This window comes from Malania oleifera, chromosome 2, assembly GCF_029873635.1.
Source record: "Malania oleifera isolate guangnan ecotype guangnan chromosome 2, ASM2987363v1, whole genome shotgun sequence".
NCBI classification, from domain to species: Eukaryota; Viridiplantae; Streptophyta; class Magnoliopsida; order Santalales; family Ximeniaceae; genus Malania; species Malania oleifera.
Genome location: NC_080418.1, coordinates 116,304,924 through 116,323,531, shown reverse-complemented (window position 1 = coordinate 116,323,531; position 18,608 = coordinate 116,304,924). Strand labels below are relative to the sequence as shown.

General features: G+C 36.3%; 1 protein-coding gene across 1 annotated transcript; it reads left to right on the top strand.

Annotated features, from left to right (window-relative positions):
• Window positions 1-7,890: 7,890 nt before the first annotated feature.
• On the top strand, window positions 7,891-17,566 carry LOC131147832 (ferredoxin, root R-B2-like). Its single transcript, XM_058097436.1, has 2 exons — window positions 7,891-7,940; window positions 16,775-17,566. Exon 2 carries the CDS (start codon window positions 16,782-16,784, stop codon window positions 17,223-17,225), a length of 444 nt encoding a protein of 147 aa, XP_057953419.1. The 5' UTR covers window positions 7,891-7,940; window positions 16,775-16,781; the 3' UTR covers window positions 17,226-17,566.
• The last annotated feature ends 1,042 nt before the right edge of the window (window positions 17,567-18,608 follow it).

The following is an 18,608-nucleotide window of genomic DNA, read 5'->3' as shown; positions in this document are numbered from 1 at the left end:
CACTTGGGTGGGTGGCCTAGTGGTAAGGAACCGGCCGTGCATCCATGTGATCGCGGGTTCGAGTCCCCATTATGCCCAAGTGGTCTCATGTCCTGACCTTGCTTCGGGGGTAAGTGCTATAGCCGATGATTTCCACCTGTGAGGCTCCTTTTTTTTTTTATAACTACAAGAGTACCCCTTTTATATATATTCCATTAACATTAGTATTATTATTATTATTATTATTATTAGATCAAATATATGTTGGGCATGTTTAGCCAATTGATGATTTGACATTGGTTAGTTATTTGAAAGAAATTAGTAAATTTTTATATTGCTTTCATTAAAAAATATATATATTTTTATATAGAAAATTTTAAGTTGTATTAACTTTTATAAATTTATACACAATTAAAGGTTTCATCAAAATTTGTACTCCTAAATTAAACTTGGATACTTGATGGAAATTGAATATGTAATGAAAAAAAAAATAGATATATTTAACTTGCACATGCTAAGGGATTATATATATATTGAATTTAAATATATATAATATTTAAATTATATTTAATTCCTTATAAATTAATACAAAATTAAAATTAAAGATTTTGCTAAAATATATTTTCCTAAATTAAGCTTGAATGTTCTGTTGATAACTGAATATGTGATGTAAACAAAAAAATACATATTCATATCCAACTTATACATGCAAAGATATTTTGGGTAAATTCAGATTTCATAATAAACCGTTTGCTCGTATCTATTTGTATGTGTAGCACTTCTAAATTCAGTAGGGTCTAATGGGTTATTTCTTATATATTTAGTGAAAATAACAACAGTAAAAATAATTAAATCTCAGATATTATTATCATATTTATATATAAAAAAAATTTAAATTATTAATGCATTTGACAATTAATTATAAATCATTAATATGGGTACGTGTTTCTACAAACATAAATAACATATTTAAATTAATTAACGTGTCTTCAATAATACTACTATTTTTCTTAGAGAATTTATAATTATTTCCTATCCTTGGAAGCCTTCACGTAAATCTCATTTCCTCAAATGCTACTATCTTATGGATCCATTCTTAAATAATGATCAAATGTTATTTTAAAATCATAAATCTATTATTAACGTATAATAATATAACAAACTAAAATAAATATTCTAAACTACCCAATCCTACCTAAATCATATTTTATACCTATGCTCTGATAAAATTTATATATTAGATTATACAGAACCTATATCCTATGCTCTGGTAAAATTATTTCTTTAAAGTCTACAGAACCTATAACCTATTGCTCTGATACCAAATGTAACACCCCGACCCCGAGGGGCCTGGGATATTAACTTTTTACTACTGATTTACAGCGGAAGCAAAATACACTCAATTCTTATTTAACCAGAGCGCTAATATTTCATATTACAATCACTTATTTCAAAAGAAGAAAATTACACAAACGTAAATATCTGAAATCATACTATATTTCTAATTAAATCTTTATTTTTCTAATCCCCACCCGCATGCTTGCTAAGCCTGATTTCCGACATGTCCTTCAGAGTTATCTGAAATAAAATATGATTGGGGTGAGACGACGCTCAGTAAGTAAATAAGATTATTATTAGTGTGTGGCCAAAATGAGCTTTTAAAGAATTTCGTAAAACAATATTTAATACTATAACTTCAAGACTGCTTTTAGAATAAACATAAATTTAAAAATTCCTGCATAAAACTTTTGTCATCAATTTCAACAGTTTATTTTTATAATCATATACTATAACTGTTAAATTAAACTTTTAACTTTAAAACTGTAAAAATATTTAATGATAAACATACATATACTTTTCCTTATACGTTTTCCTTAGATCGTCATTTAAGCACCAAAATGATCATTTTCACGTAAACTTACACTTTTCCTTCAAATCATCAGTAACTTTGTACACGTAATTAAATATGTATAAACATATATTATAAAAACCACCCTTAGGCCTATTTGCCGTAAGTCATGTTTACCCCCATGACTGGGTTGTGCGGTCCGAAGACTGGACTTAGCTGGCTGGCCGACCAAACTAAATCAACGTACGTAAACTTTAAGTGAGATTTTCCTTATTAAGTCCTGGTCCGGAACTAGGTGTGCACTCAGGAGAAATCCACTAACATAAATAACCACTCTGTAAACAGTGTGGGTGCACTCTGATCCGTATAAACTTTAAGCTGCGGTACCGAGCATCTGTAACTTTGAACTTTCGTTGCCATAAGGGGTTTTAAAATCATCTTATTATAATTTATGCAATTTAAAAATAATATCGTGAAAATCTCATCTTTACTCATATTTTCATAAAAATGCAACGTAAAAATAAACTCATACCACACAATTTTTGTGTTAAAAATATATATAATTTTATTTTTGAATAGAAAGAAATGCTGAAAATTTACTGGAATATTTCTTAACCCAAAAATAGATGCAAGTATATTAAAGATAGAACTGGTATAATTAAATATGCGTAAAAATAAACTCATAGAAATTTTGTGGAACTAAGTAACATAATTAAAATTTATGTAAAAAATAAACTCGGGTATGAATTTAAAATAAAAAGAAACTAACATAATCAAAATTTACTTACCTTCTTCTTTTACCGTGTGCTACGAACACAATAACTATCTTTAAGATATGAGATCGGAAAGAGTAGGTGAGTGAGAACTTACTCAAAATTCTCACTCCACCACAAATTCTTTCACTCACTAATCCTTCTCTTTCTTAGAAAATTGTTGTGAAAAATGAAGGTTGAGAGCTCCCTATTTATAGGAAAATTTTGGAAAAAAAATGGAATTTATAAAAGTGTGGGGAGATGGGTGAAATTATAATTTTTAAAAATTAAAGAATGGGCAAGGGATGGGCAATGTATGGGTTGAGTATGGGATGGGGATGGAGGCCATGTGGGAGTGCTTGCCACCATTCCCATTAAACTAATTTTTAATTAATCACTTACTTAATTAATTAATCAATTAGTTAATTAATTATTATTATATATTTTTTTCTAATCATTATTATCATTATTATTATCATTGTTATTAATTTTAAACTACTTTTAGTATTTATTTATTTTATTATTTATTTTTGAATAAGAATTAAATTTAAATCTTGAAAACTCATGTGGGCCCCACATGGTCTTGTGGGCTCCACACAACTTCGAGACCCGAATGGATCCTACGTAACTTGAATAACTCTTATACGATTTTATGCATCCTACATAGCTTTGAGACTTGTGTAAACCTCCATACGGCTTCGGGACTCATGTGGGCCCCACATAGTCTTGTGGGCCCCGCATAGGATACCTATATTATTATTATTTTATCATATATTTCTTCAAATTATATCAGTTAAAACATTATTTTATGTACTTATTTACGTACATAAACAGTGTCTTGTGGCTCCGGAACTCATGTGGACCCCACATAGTCTTGTGGGCCCCACATATGATACCTATATTATTATCATCTTATTATGTATTTCTACAAATTATGTCTGTCAAAACACTATTTTATGTATATATACTTATTTACGTGTACAAACAGTGTCTATCCTGTTTATCTTATGAAATTCCATTTTGACCAGGCCGACCTCCAGGGAGCGACTGAGCCGCAATGATCTCTGAGCACTCGCTAAGACAAGGTCTTTCTTAGGCATCAAACATGGAATCAAGGATCCTACAGAAAAACACTTCTGTATTGATATTAACTTAATGACTATTTTTATTATTTTATTATTATTGTACTTTAATCATATATATATATATTTTTGGGTCATCACATTTGAGTACCGAGCCGAGGGATCGTACAGTGTATGGGCCTGTACCTTATCCCAACCTTGGGTACTTTCGCTCGTAATGAGCCGAATTATCTTATGCAGGAATTTTGTATATATCTTCTATATTACAGTTTTATGAATGTTTTAAATGAGTAATTGGTTTCTACTTGAATAAATTCATGTAGTCACACACTGATGTAATGTGATCTACCTTATTAAGAAGTGTCGCACCCCGATATACAAATCTTATTTTAGGTCCTACAGGAAACCGGTCCTAGTATTCTAGAGGGATTCTAAAGCGTAGTGTTTTTGATAGTTTATGTAAATTCTTGTATATGCGTATCGGGCTTTGGCCAGGTTTTCTTTTGGGGAACTGTAATGGTAGGTTATGATTTTTAGTATGTATGGATGTATATGAGGAAACAGTTAGAAACTCTGGTAACTATATTAGATGATGTATGTTTATGTTTTCTGCTGTGTATGAATGTGAAGTTCAGTATGAAACACCCCTTTTCCCTTATTTGGGTGGGTAGTATATGTATGGTATTAGAGATATGCATATTATGTATGTATAGTAGCACTCCGGGTCCACCTAGAGGGTCGGGGCATTACAGATGTTATTTTTTTATGAGACGGTATTGCTTATCTTAAAGAAAGAGAAAGACCAAATCAAGAATAACATCAAGAAAGTATTTTCCAAGTCACCTAAGTTTATTATTAGCATAGATGTTATTTTTTTATGAGACGATAATGCTTATCCTAAAGAAAGAGAAAGATACCATTATAGAAGTAAACCAAATCAAGAATAACATCAAGAAAGTGGAGATAAAAGATGGCACTACCCCTTTGTAGAACATAGCTTCTAGTTAGATTGACTCAGTTAAGAATAGGGGTGTACAAAATTTACCGAAAAACCGAAAACCGGACCGAAACCGGACCGAAACACATTTCGGTTCGGTTTTTCGGTTTGCGGTTTCGGTTTCGGTTTTGGAATATAAAAAATTTCGGTTTCGGTTTCGGACCAAAACCGAACCGAAAAAACCGAAAACCGAATTAATAAAAATAATTATATAATTATATATTAATATATTATAGATGCTGCTGGTGTTGCCGTGTTGGATTGGCAGTCGCTGGCGAGAAACCACCTCCAAATCCACCTCTGGTCGGTCTAGATGGCGGAGATTTCTGGGACGAAGTCCATGGCTCCATGCGACGCTTGCGCTCCTCTTCTTCGAGCTTAAGAGAGATGCCTCGGACACGATGGACACGACGGACAGAACACAATCAACACAGAACCCTTCTGCCTTCGATCTTGTTTTCGGAGGTGGGTGGAGAACAGGAGAAGCCGGCGATCTTGTTTCGGAGGCGCTTGGAGGGGATAATGGCCACTTCTTGGATGATCTTCTTGTTGGTGAAACGGATCCAGAACTTGGTGTGGAAATCCAGGGTCATGCGACTGCCGAGAGGATTTCTCGATCACCTGCCGGTTGCCGAGAAGATTTCTTCACCGTCTTGGTGTGCAGTGCACAGTGCGCACCTCCATCTCTGTTTGTGTGTGTGTGTTTGCGAGAGAGAGAGAGAGAGAGAGAGAGAGAGAGAGAGAGAGAGAGAGAGGCCGGTGGCCACCGGTGAACTGCAAAAAGGGCAAGCAGATCTGCGAAGGCACACTGCAGGAACCTGCTAGCCATCCGGCCCATCCCACATCGTTTGGAAATGGGAAATGAACTAGGATCCCACCTTATATATTTTATATGGATCCTTCTTTTAACATGTCTTAAGGTTTGGGCTTTGCAACTAAAGCCTTGGCCGAGGAGTTTTGTGTCGTGATGGGCTGTGGCTCCCAGGCCCGAGTATTAATATTTTTTTGATATTTTAAAATTCGGTAAAACCGAAAATAACCGAACCGAACCGGGAAGTTCACGGTTTGGTTTGTTTATAAACTGACGGTATACGGTTCGGTTTCGGTTTAGTCATTTTGAAAACCGAGGAGTTCGGTTCGGTTGGCGGTTTTGGCAAAAACCGAACCGAACCGAACCGTGTACACCCCTAGTTAAGAATACTAATGAAGTAGAAAAATGTCATGCAAAGAATCTTATTGCATTGTCAAACACTTATCTAGAAGAGAGATCAAAATACCATCAAGGTATAGTAATGTAGTACAATTTTATCATTCTAATCCTATTAGCTACACTTTTGCATTTGCACAAGAAGCCAATGGAACTAGAGAGCCCATGACATATTTAGAAGCAATTTCTTGTGTTGATTCTACATAGTGGTTAGTAGTTATGCAAGAGGAGTTTGAGTCTTAACACATAAATCACATTAATTAGGGAAGCCTCCTAAGGGAAAGAAGATTGTCGGCTACAAATGGGTCTTCAAGAAAAAAAGATGTATTTTAGGATTGAGGATGCAAGGTATGAGGCACAATTATTTGTTAAAGGTTATAGTTAAATTGCATAAGTAGATTTTAATAATATTTTCTTTCTTGTTGTTAAACATGTACGCCTCTATATATGTATTATTATCCCTTACTGGAATGCGTAATTTGGAATTGGAACAACTATATGTTAATTCTATTTGATAGACTTCAGGAAAAGATTTTCATCTGTTAGCCTAAAGGTTTTATATTGACGAAAAAGAATTCTGTGTTTGTTCATCAAAGAAAAAGTTATATGGATCAAAGCAATCTCCTCGACTCGTTAAACCGTTTTGCCACCTTTAGTAACTTGTCCCCCTCGCCTAAAAAAATAATAATAATAATTTCCACTATTGTAAGTCACAATAACACATGATATTAGGATTGTTACCAAGTTAAGTTAAGTTTTAACATGTTCAAACTTGATTCATTTATTAAACGAGCCTCTATGATTGAGCTCAAGTTGGGCTCGTTAATTAAACTAGCTCAACCTCACTCATGTTTTACTAATTTATTAATGAAACTTAAATGAGTCTAAACAAGTCAAGACTAATTAATCTTGTAAAATTTTTTATTATAGATTAGTGAACCTTAAAATTTAATGTAAAACTGCTCATTGGCACAAACAAATAAATGGTTTAGTTCATTTTTAACATAATTTTAATATTTTAAATTGTATTTTACTACCTTATGCCATTTTAATTTTCTAAAATAAATAAAATATGTGATTAGTGATGAATGAAGAGAAAAATATTTTTAAATATGACAATTTAAAATGAACTCTGAATTAAATGTATAAATTAATGAGTCTTGATACAAAACTCTATTTTTTGATCCTCTATATTAAAAGTTCATGAATTTACTTTATTAACTAACTATTAAGTTTATTAAACAAGCATATTTTTTTACCCTTTAAATTATTTAAATTTTAAACTAGTTAAATGAATTAACGACTAAACTTAATGAGCCAAATTAACGTCTAGTTCAAGTTGTTTAGTTTTCAAATTTAAAATCTAAGCTCGAGTTTGACTTATTTATCTTGCGAATGAGCTTAAACAAGTTACAATCGATCCGAGTATTATTTAGCGTGTAAATAATTTGATCTATTTATAACTTTAATGAATACAAAAGGAACCGAAAAAAAAAAGAGATTTGGAGTTATTTTTTATAAATGTAATTTTATGCAACAAAACTTATTTGATTGATAAATGACTTTCTTGGAATTTTATAATAGATTTTAAACCTAAAATCACTTTAGAATAAAGCAATCACGATATTTTAAACTAATTTAAGAGCAGAAATTAGATCACATTCTGATTAAAATATTAGACTGTAACTACACTCTAAACGTCTTTTACTTAAAATTTTTTCCTAAATAAATAATAATGACGTCAGTAATAAGTTGAAGATGTCTTTTTTAAAAAGAAAATTTGTTTCTTTTTTAGAAACGTTCTTTGTTTATTTTTCGGCCATTAGGAAATTGTTAGGGCACCTCCTATCAGCTTCTCCCAAAAGCCACCTCTCTCTCTCTCTCTCTCTCTCTCTCTCTCTCTCTCTAAATTGTAGTAGGAGCCGGGTGGCGGCTTTGCTGCTTCCTCGTGGTCTCCGCTTCTAGTTGCTAGGCTCAGGATCTCTCAGCACTTTGTAGCCCTTTGCGCCTGTGATCCTCCCTTCCTAGGTAAGATCTCCTCTGTTCTTGAATCCGTGCTTTCTGCTGTTGATTTGTATGTAATCAGTTTCGAATTTCCACACATTGTGTTGGTTTCTTATTTGTTTCGTCTTCTTTCTTTCATATTTGGAGTCTTGGTGGGGGTTTGAGGATTGGTCTTGAATGCTTGTATATGCGTCTTATGCTGTATTACCGTGTGCTCTTCTTCGCCATAAATGTTAAGTTGAATAAAGTAACATTTTCTGCTTCTTCTCCTTCTTTTTCTTCTACTTTTGCAAGATCTACCTCATTTCACATGCCCAATCTCATTTCCCTAGCCAATCGAGGCCATTTTGGTCCTCCATATTTTTTACAGAAACTTTGGTCTGTTTGGATTTTTCGAGTTAAATTCAACTGAAAAATTCTCTTTTATTTTGTATAAAAAGAAGATAACATTTTTGGAAATGTTTTTTCTTTTGACTAATTTGCTGCTAATTTTAAGAAAACTGGCATTAGATAATTGTATGCCTTTGGCCCATAGTAGGAGGTATTTTTGTGTGGGTGAGCTTAGGTCAATGGTAAGGGTGCTAGAGCTGTTGTTGAAGGCATAGGTTTAAATTAGGGAAATTTGTCTCTCCATATGCGGAGGCAAAGGTACATGGTGCAGAATTCATTATTCATTCCCGTCCCTAAATCACTGATGTTGTACGGGAGCCTAGCCCATTTTGTGCTATTTCTTTAAAAAGTAATATTTTGCGGGTTTACAGCGATTTTGCTTTTCTGTTTTGGGCTTATTGACCTTATTCAAGGACTAAATTTTTCAAGTGCTGAAGAATCCATGAAATTTATTATTGTGTTGTCCTTAAGCATTACTGTTAACGTGTATTTACTTGTACTACACTTTTATTGCTTGTACTGTACTTGTACTGCTTGTACTGTACTTGTACTGCTTGTACTATACTTGTACTGCTTAACTACACTCTTATTACTTGTACTGCACTTGTATGACACTCCTATTTACTTGTACAGCACTCCGTGCCTCCTATATAAGTAGGCACCTATGTATACTCTTAAAAAAAAAGAAATACAATAATACTTGTTCAGTATTTCTAACATGGTATCAGAGCTAGTGCTTTGACCATTTCTTAACGGTCTTGTTTTCTTGGTGTTGTTCCTTCCCTATCACGCTTCCGCTGCCGTCAAGGAACCACACCATAAACCATTGCATCCTCTGTTGCCGCTGTGCTTATCACTCCGATCAAGCTTCTGCAGGTACCATCAAAATCGTCATTCGCCGATCTACTCATCGGTGGAAACCAAGATGTCATCGGAGCTCGCATGCACCCGCACGCGCTGCCGCCGTGTTCTGCTTCAAAGTGCATGCGCCTCACGCGCCAATCGCTCCATGCGCCTGTTTCATCCTGCCACGTCAGCCCTAGCTGACGTCATCACGCCACTACTGCACGCCACTTCAAATTGCCACGACAGCATGCCACGTCAGCGCAGTTGACCGTTGACCTAAGTGTTGACCGTTGGCTTTGGCCGTTGACTTTTCTAGGGTTGACTTTTCTAGGCCAGGTTCTTCTTACCCAGTTTTTTCACGTAGATTTCATTTTTACAGTCTATTTTTGCATATTGTGTCTCTAAATGGATAAAAAGGACATTTTTTTTCCTCGCCCCATCAATACTACATTGGAGGGGACTGGGAATTATTTATCTTGGTCTCAAGCTATGCATAGTTTTCTTAAGGGTCGCGTGCTTTGACAATATTGTGCTGGTGCAATCACTATTCGTGTCAATGGGGCAGCTGAAGAAGCTACTGCATTTACTGCTTGCATAGTTGAATGGAATAGTCAAAACCATATGATCCTTACTTGGGTCCGAAACACTTTCATTCCTTCCATCTCCAATCTGTTTGGCATCTTTGATGATGCAAAATCTGCATGGGATATGTTGGCTAAACGATATTCCACTTCTCTCGGATTCATGAAATATTAGTTAGTGGTTGAGTTGCATTGGCTCTAGCAAGAACCAAGGCAATCTATCAATGACTACTATGATTAGTTTCGCTTTCTTTGGGACCAAGATGACCTTTTTGATCCAACTTGGGCATGCTCAAAATTTGCTCAACAATATGCTGCTGTTTGAGATGAATTCTGTCTCTATGAGTTCTTGATGTTACTTGACAAAGCCTTTGAGCCCATTCGAGGTCAGTTTCTTAATTGCAGTCCTCCTCCCTCTCTTGATAATGCTGTAAATGAGTTGGTTGGAGAAGAAGTTCGTCTTACAACCCTTCAAGCCCAGAATAAGCTGAATGTTCTGACTATTGCTCCATCTGCTCCCACAGAGCAATCTTAGCAATCAGGGTTTAATGCCTCTAGCTTTGACAATCGTCGCAAGCAATCCAACAAAAAGTTTTGCAACTATTGCAAGCTTCCTTGCCACACTATTGAGACTTGTTACCGTTCGCAACAAATCTACTGCAGCTGTTGCCAATTCTGAGTCTACTACGCCAATGCTTTTCGTCTCAGCTGAGTCTCAGTCTTCTGGATCCTCTATCCACCTCTCCTCAACTGAACTATAGGACATAATGGCTCAGGCTATTCGTATGACTAGTAATGCATCTCTTTCCACTACTCTCTCAGTCTTGCCTCATAAGTCTCAATCTTGACTCTTTGATTCTGCCTGTTGCAATCACATGACACTTCACTCGTCCATATTTTCTAAACTTGACCTTGCACCACACCCTCTAAATATTCATATAGCTGATGGATCCACTTTACATGGCAATAGTTTAGGGTATGTTTTGACCTCCAACCTTTCAGTTCCTGGGGTCTTCCATGTACCTGACCTATCCTATAATTTATTCTCTTTGGGACAATTAGCTGAACTAGGTTATCGCCTTACCTTTGACTATTTAGGATGTATTGTGTAGGATTCAAGGACGGGGCAGGAGCTTGGGACTGGTTCTAGAGTTGGGCGTATGTTTCTAGTGGACAACCTTCATCTTCCACCTGTTGCTCTTGTTTCTATTGCTGCTGCAGCTGCTGCGGTTTCTTCTTTACCTTCTCTTGCACTTTGGCATTCTCGTCTTGGTCATGCACCCTCTTCTCGGGTACAACAAATAACTTCTAGGGGTCTGTTAGGTTCTGTGTCCAAATACAATTTTGATTGTACTTCATGCCAGTTAGGAAAACAACCAGATTTACCTTTCAATAATAGTGAATCTGTCACTAATAGCATTTTTGAGTTAATTCATTTTGATGTTTGGGGACATTCTCCTATTACTAGTATTGGTGGATCTCGATATTTTGTTATCTTTATTGATGATTATTCTCATTATAGTTGAATTTTTCACATGAAATCTTGTTCTGAATTACTACCAATCTATAGTAACTTTGCAAAAATTGTTGAAACACAATTTTCAAACGTATCAAGATTTTTCGATCTGATACTGCTTTTGAATATACTCAATATGCTTTTTAAGCCATTTTGCATTCCTATGACACTGTACATCACCTAACTTGCCCAGGTACCTCTCTGCAAAATGGTAGAGCTGAATGAAAACTTTGTCATATTTAGGACACTGTTTATGCTCTCATTCTCTCTGCCAAAGTTCCTGATCTTTTTTGGGGTGAAGCTGCTCTTCATGCTGTTCATACTATCAATCGCATTCCTAGTTCTGTCATCCAAAATCAAACTCCATATGATCGTCTTTTTGGATCACCTTTAGACTATCATCACCTTCATTCCTTCGGTTCTGCTTGTTTCGTTCTTCTTTAACCACATGAGCATAACAAACTTGAGCCTCGATCTAGACTTTGTTGTTTCCTTAGCTATGGCGAAACTCAAAAGGGGTATTGGTGTTATGATCCTGTCTTTCATCGTTTTCATGTCTCCTATAATGTTGTCTTTTGGGAACACCGATCCTTTGTTGAGCTCTCTCACTTTCGTTCTTCTCTGTCTACCTCCTCTGTGTCAGAAATCTTTCCAGATGAGTCGCCTATTTCCTTTATAGATGCTTATGATCCTCCTATAGACTTCTCTGTCCAACCACCAGATACTTTTGATCCCTTTCCCGGTTCACCTTTTCATGAATAGGTGGAAGATGAACAGGTCGACGACGGGCTACCCAACCCTAAGCTTGGGTCTCCTTCCTCTGCTTCGTTTGGAGATCTTGTAGAGGATATTCCGCCTCGTCACTCAACTCGGGTAAGATTCATTCCTGCTCACTTACTTGACTGTCATTGTTACACTGCCCTTGCTACACTGCACGAGCCTCACACCTATCGTGAGGCCTCCACTGACCCTTTATGGTAGATTGCAATGAAAGAGGAACTTGATGCATTATCTAAGAACCATGCTTGGGATTTGGTTACTCTCCCTCCTGGACAGTCTGTTGTTGGTTGTAAATGGATATACAAGATCAAGACTCGCTCTGATGGGTCCATTGAGTACTATAAGGCTCGTCTTGTTGTAAAAGGTTTTACACAAGTGTACGGGATTGATTATGAGGAGACCTTTGCTCCAGTTGTTCGTATCTCATCTGTTCGTGCCCTCTTAGCTGTTGCTGTTGCTAGTAAGTGGGACCTTTTTTAGATGGATGTCAAAAATGTCTTCCTTAATGGGGAGTTAAGTATTTATATGCAACCTCCACCTGGTCTCTTTGTTGAACCAAACAAGGTTTTTCACATTCGACGTGCACTTTATGGTCTTAAACAAGCTCCACAAGCTTGGTTTGCCAAGTTCAGCTCCACCATCTTTCGCTTGGGTTACACTGTCAGTCTTTATGATTTTACCTTATTTCTTCGTCACACTGACAAAGACACTATTTTGCTCCTCCTATATGTGGATGATATGATCATAACTGGTGATGACCTTAGTGGCATTCAAGAACTCAAGGATTTTCTTAGTCAGCAATTTGAGATGAAAGATCTTGGTCATCTCAGCTACTTCTTGAGTCTTGAAATCACTCATTCCACAGATGGTCTTTACATTTCTCAGGCCAAGTATGCATCTGAACCCTTGTCTTGAGCTAGACTCACTGATAGCAAGACTGTTGACACTCCAGTTGAACTTAATGTGCATCTGACTCCCTCAAGGGGGAAACCATTGTCTAATTCCTCTCTTTACAGACACTTGGTTGGCAGCCTAGTTTATCTCATTGTCACTCGTCTAGACATCTCCTATGCTGTTCACTAGGTGAGCTAGTATCTCTCTGCTCCACCTTCGACCCACTATGCTGCTGTTCTGCTTATTCTTCGATATTTGAAATGCACTCTCTTCCTTAGCCTTTTCTACTCTGCTCAATCTCCGCTTGTCATCCGTGCATTCTCTGATGCTGATTGGGAAGGAGATCTTACTGATAGTAGGTCCACCACTGGTTATTGTTTTCTTCTTGGCACTTCTCTGATTTCTTGGCGAAGTAAGAAACAAACCCTTGTGGTCCGCTCTAGTACTGAAGCAGAATATCGTGCCCTTGCTGATACCACATCTGAGCTCCTTTGGCTACGATGGCTTCTCAAGGACTTAGGTGTGTCCGCATCCGTTGCTACTCCTCTTCATCGTGACAATCAAAGTGTCATTCACATTGCTCACAATGATGTCTTCCATGAACAGACTAAACACATCGAGATTGATTGTCATTTTATCCGTTATCATCTTATTCATGGTGCTCTCAAGCTCTTCTCATTTTCTTCTAAAGACCAGTTTGTAGATATCTTCATCAAGTCACATCTTAAGGGACGTCATCGTGATTTGGTTGACAACCTCAAGCTAGTCTCCCACACACTTTGAGTTTTGGGGGGGGGGGGGGGCTATTAACATGTATTTACTTGTACTACACTTTTATTACTTGTACTACACTTGTACTATTTCTACTACACTCTTATTACTTGTGCTGCACTCTTATTTATTTGTACAACACTTTGTGCCTCCTATAAAAATAGGCATATTTTTTTTGCACTTGTACTCCAGGAATTTTGCGGTTTGGTTTTTTTTTTTTTTTTTTGAGGCAGTAATTTGCCAAATGAGGGTATATTTTTGTTTGTTTTTATGTGATTCGAAATATTAGAAGCATGAATCAGTGCTTTCCATTGAGAAATTTCAGAGGCTTGTGCCATGTAGAAGGTTTCTGGACAACATGTTCAGATAATATCTAAGATATCCATCACTGTTCTGTTGGGATCATTTGTGCAAGATATTAGTTGTTGATAAGTTAATTTGCAATATTTTTTGACTTATAATTTTGGAAGAAGTTTTGAAGGACTAAAATTTTTCTGGATGCTGCTTGAGTTTATACTATGATACAATTAAAGATCCTGTACAAATTGTCATCTTATATTCCATATAGAATTTGATTATGTATGTTTTCTGTGAAGTTTGCTTTTTCTATGCGGAGTCCTCTTTGTCATCTTAATTAATCTTGATGGGTATTACATTGTGTTTGTCCATCATTGCTAGGAATTATTTTTTATGATCTTTGTTTTATGCAAATTTATGGTAATGCTCTCGAATTGGCACTATGTTGGACTGCATAGCTAGAGTGAAATCAGAACCCGATATTTGCTCCTGGATTATAACAACCCCATTGTTGGAAAACTTTTCCCTTTGGAAGTGATGCTTTATAAAGGTAGAAAGGCTAGTATTTTTATTTTTATTTTTATTTTTGTTTTTCCCTTCTTTTTGTGTGTGTGCATGGAGAAGGGGGGGGAGGGTGGCGTCCTGGCCCTTTACAACACTATAACAAGATTACCCTTGTGTTTGGAACCATGGAGTTCAAAACTTGGATTTGGAATAATGGGAAAATTTGCCATTAGTTGATGCAATTTTGTGTTGTGCTTTTTACAACAAAATTTTGCATCTAGTGTTAGAACTCCATGTACCCAAATGCAGCGTATCTGTTAAAATATATAGTGATACCATTTCCTTCGGGTAACATCGTCCCTTTGTGACTGTTGGTCATGAGTTTGAGTCCAAGGAAACAGCCTCTCTGCATAAAAGCAGGTAAGGCTGGGTACACTGCGGCAACCCTTCCTCTACCCTTGCAAAGTAGGAGCCTTTGTGGCCTGGGGACCCCCTTCTACCCTTTCCATCAGGTGGCTAAAATATGGAGCCTCGAGTGAAGAGCTGAGAGCCTTACGCTAGTCTCTTCTCATTGTGCTCCAAACATCAATTGCCTTGTTCCTTCAAAAATGGCCGTTTTGATTCCATTTTCTAGTGAATTATAGCAAGGAATACATAATAGTTGCAGCCTCTACACATCGTCCCTTTGTGACTGGTTGGTCATGGGTTCGAGTCCAAGGAAACAGCCTCTCTGCATAAAAGCAGGTAAGGCTGAGTACATTGCGACAACCCTTCCTCTACCCTTGCAAAGCGGGAGCCTTGTGGCCTGGGGACCCCCTTCTACCATTTCCATCAGGTGGCTAAAATATGGAGCCTCGAGTGAAGAGCTGAGAGCCTTACGCTAGTCTCTTCTCATTGTGCTCCAAACATCAATTGCCTTGTTCCTTTGAAAATGGCCATTTTGATTCCATTTTCTAGTGAATTATAGCAAGGAATACATAATAGTTGCAGCCTCTAATATTGCAAATTTGCAATTTTAGCTCTTAGTATGACTTAAGGTATTAATAGCTTAGAGAAAGAGAACCTTTTAGTATGATTTATCATTTATCTTGTTTTTGAAAGCCTGGAGTTTAAGCCCTGGAGTTGGAGTTGTGCAGAATTTGTCAACACTTTTAAGTTGTGTTTTGAGTTTTTTTTTCTTCAATTCCACATTTTTTTTAATCTAGTGCTAGAACTGCATGCTTCCTTATACTGCATCAGGTATCTATTAAAATATACTGTGAGAACATTTCCATCAGGTGGCTAATAGCCTAAAATATGGAGCCTTGAGTGAAGGGCTGAGAGCCGTATGCTAGTCTCTTCTCATAGTGCTCCAGACATCATTTGCCTTACTTCTTATAATCTAGTGCTAGAACTGGATGCTCCCTACTCCTGCATCAGGTCTCTATTAAAATATACTGTGAGACCATTTCCATCAGGCGACTAAAAGCTTAATATGGAGCCTTGAGTGAAGATCTGAGAGCCTTACGTTAATCTCTTCTCATAGTGCTCGAAACATCAAGTGCCTTCTTCAAAGATGTTTTGTTCCATTTTTTAGTGAATTATTGTAAGGAATATATAATAGGGACGGCCTCCAGTATTGCAGTATTAGCTTTTAATATGATTTATCTTATGGTGTAGGTCTTCCAGAAGGAGGTTCAAATAGCGAGTAGCTTAGGGAACCTTTTATTATGATTTATCATGTATTTGAATTTTGAAAACATGGAATTCAAGCCTTGGTGTTGGAATTGTCGGAATTTGCTAACTCTTGATACATCTTGTCTTGTGTTTTCTGCAATTCCATATTGTTCTGAATCTAGTGCTAGAACTCCACGCCTCCAAATACTGCATCAAACCTCTGATAAATTATATTGTCTGACCATTTCCACCAGGTGGCTAAAAGTCTAAAATATGGAGCCTCAACTGAAGAGCTGAGAGCCATACACTGGTTTCTTCTCATAGCGTTTCTTTTCCTAGTGAACTACAGTGAGGAATACACTACAGTGACAGCCTCCAATATTGCAATAATTGTTTTTAATATGATCTATTTTATTGTATGGGGGCTTCCAGAAGGGAAGTTCATTGAAATATGATCAGACTAGATAACCTTTCTTTTCTTACTATGTGAACCTTTCTGATGGAGATGATGTATGCTCATGTTCTATGTACAGGAAGATTCCTCTGATCTGCTAGCCTTTTCACATCCACATATTGCAAATGCTTCCCATGCATTTTAATAAAATTGTTATTATTTACATTTTTATCTATCTATGGTAAATTGTTTGTTGAACTGGATGAACCGTTCAGGTTAAACATGTTGATTGTGAGACTTCCCTCCTATTACGTGTTCCAAGGCACACCAATGAACCGAAGTACGAGTGCCATTCTGAAGAGGCCCCCGTCTCTTGGATGTCTAAAAAGCATTGGCTTGAAATCTTCTCCTGCTTTCAGAGTATGTGCAATGGCAACGTACAAGATTAAGCTGATTGGACCGAAGGGTGAAGAGAGTGAGTTCGAGGCTCCTGATGATTCCTACATCCTAGACTCCGCGGAGAATGCAGGAATCGAGTTGCCTTATTCTTGCAGGGCAGGGGCCTGCTCGACTTGTGCTGGGCTGATGGTGTCGGGATCAGTGGATCAATCTGATGGATCCTTCCTTGATGACAATCAAATGGAGAAGGGTTATGTGCTGACTTGCATCTCATACCCAACCTCGGACTGTGTGATCCACACACACAAGGAGGGTGATCTCTACTAAAAGCCACCGTTTCCAGGTTGGCACTGAGCGACTCTCAAATCTTGTTGAGAAATAATATGGATCAGCGATGATTTCATGGTGCTACAAGCTCTGTTGCACCATTGATGTTTCAACATGCCAGTGTTTGTTGCATCTCTCTCCATTTGACGTTTTTTGCGTTGGTTTCTTTCCTTCGAGTGTATTGGATGTAACATTTAAATAAATGTTCACGTTCACAGAGAGAGAGAGAGAGAGAGAGAGAGAGAGAGAGAGAGAGAGAGAGAGAGAGAGAGATGAAATTGGGGCCATAATGTAAAAAAAAAAAAAAACCCTTTTTGACAGGGTGGATCAGTTTCAAAATATTCCGGAGTGTACATGGTTTGATTATTTGAACCGAACCCTCAGAAATCAAACCGAGTTAAATGTTTCGGTTTTGTAGTTTTGTGAACTAATATCGACTTGAATCCTTTCGTTAACCGATGGTCCGATTAATTGACGGTTTGGTTCGGTTATGCAATTTGAACTAATTTTTAAATAATTATAATTTTTTAAAAGAAAAATTAGATATTTTACTTGGATTTTGGTTTAGTGTTTACATTTACACTTTATTATCCAAAAAATACTTAGCACATACTATGTTGTAACTCTAAGATATATTATACAAATTATTGTATAGTTATGCATAATATAAGAAAGATATATATTGTAAATAAATACATATATTGGTTCAGATTGGGTAACTGTCAGTACATAAACATAAAAATCAAAATAAACTAAAAATAAAAAATCATAAAAAGTATGAACCGAAACCAACCTGAACAAGTCGGTCAATTGAATTTTTAGTTTGGTTTAGATTGGATTTTCAAATTGAGTAGACTTTCAAACATTTTTGTATTACCTTATATATGTGTGTATGTGTGTCACTTTACAAATTTCCATCCACTTGCATACAAATTTTCAATAATTTTCAGCAACCTCTTAAGATCAATTTAAAAAATAATTTAAACTTTGAATTATGCGGGAACCTAAACTTCCAAAATTTTTAAAGACACTTATCTTAATTTCTTAAAAACTCAAAAAAAAAAAAAAAAAAAAAACAAAATGTTGGACTTTTTAAAATGCATAAATTGCAAAATGATAGATCCACAAAATACAAACTTCAAGTCAGAGAAATTAGTGGTGGATCAAGCCTCCCATTTAATTCTTTGTTCCTTTCTATTTTCATCATGCTTTCTGTCCAAACTCATCAGGTTGTTCATTTGGTGGTTTTGAAGGTTTGCGGTAAGAAAGAAGATATTATTCACTATGTGAATTGAATGGTTTTGGAAAGTCTTAAAATGATGATTGATATGATACAAAATTGATGCATTGACTTAGGAGAGATTGAAGAGCATGCACCAAAAT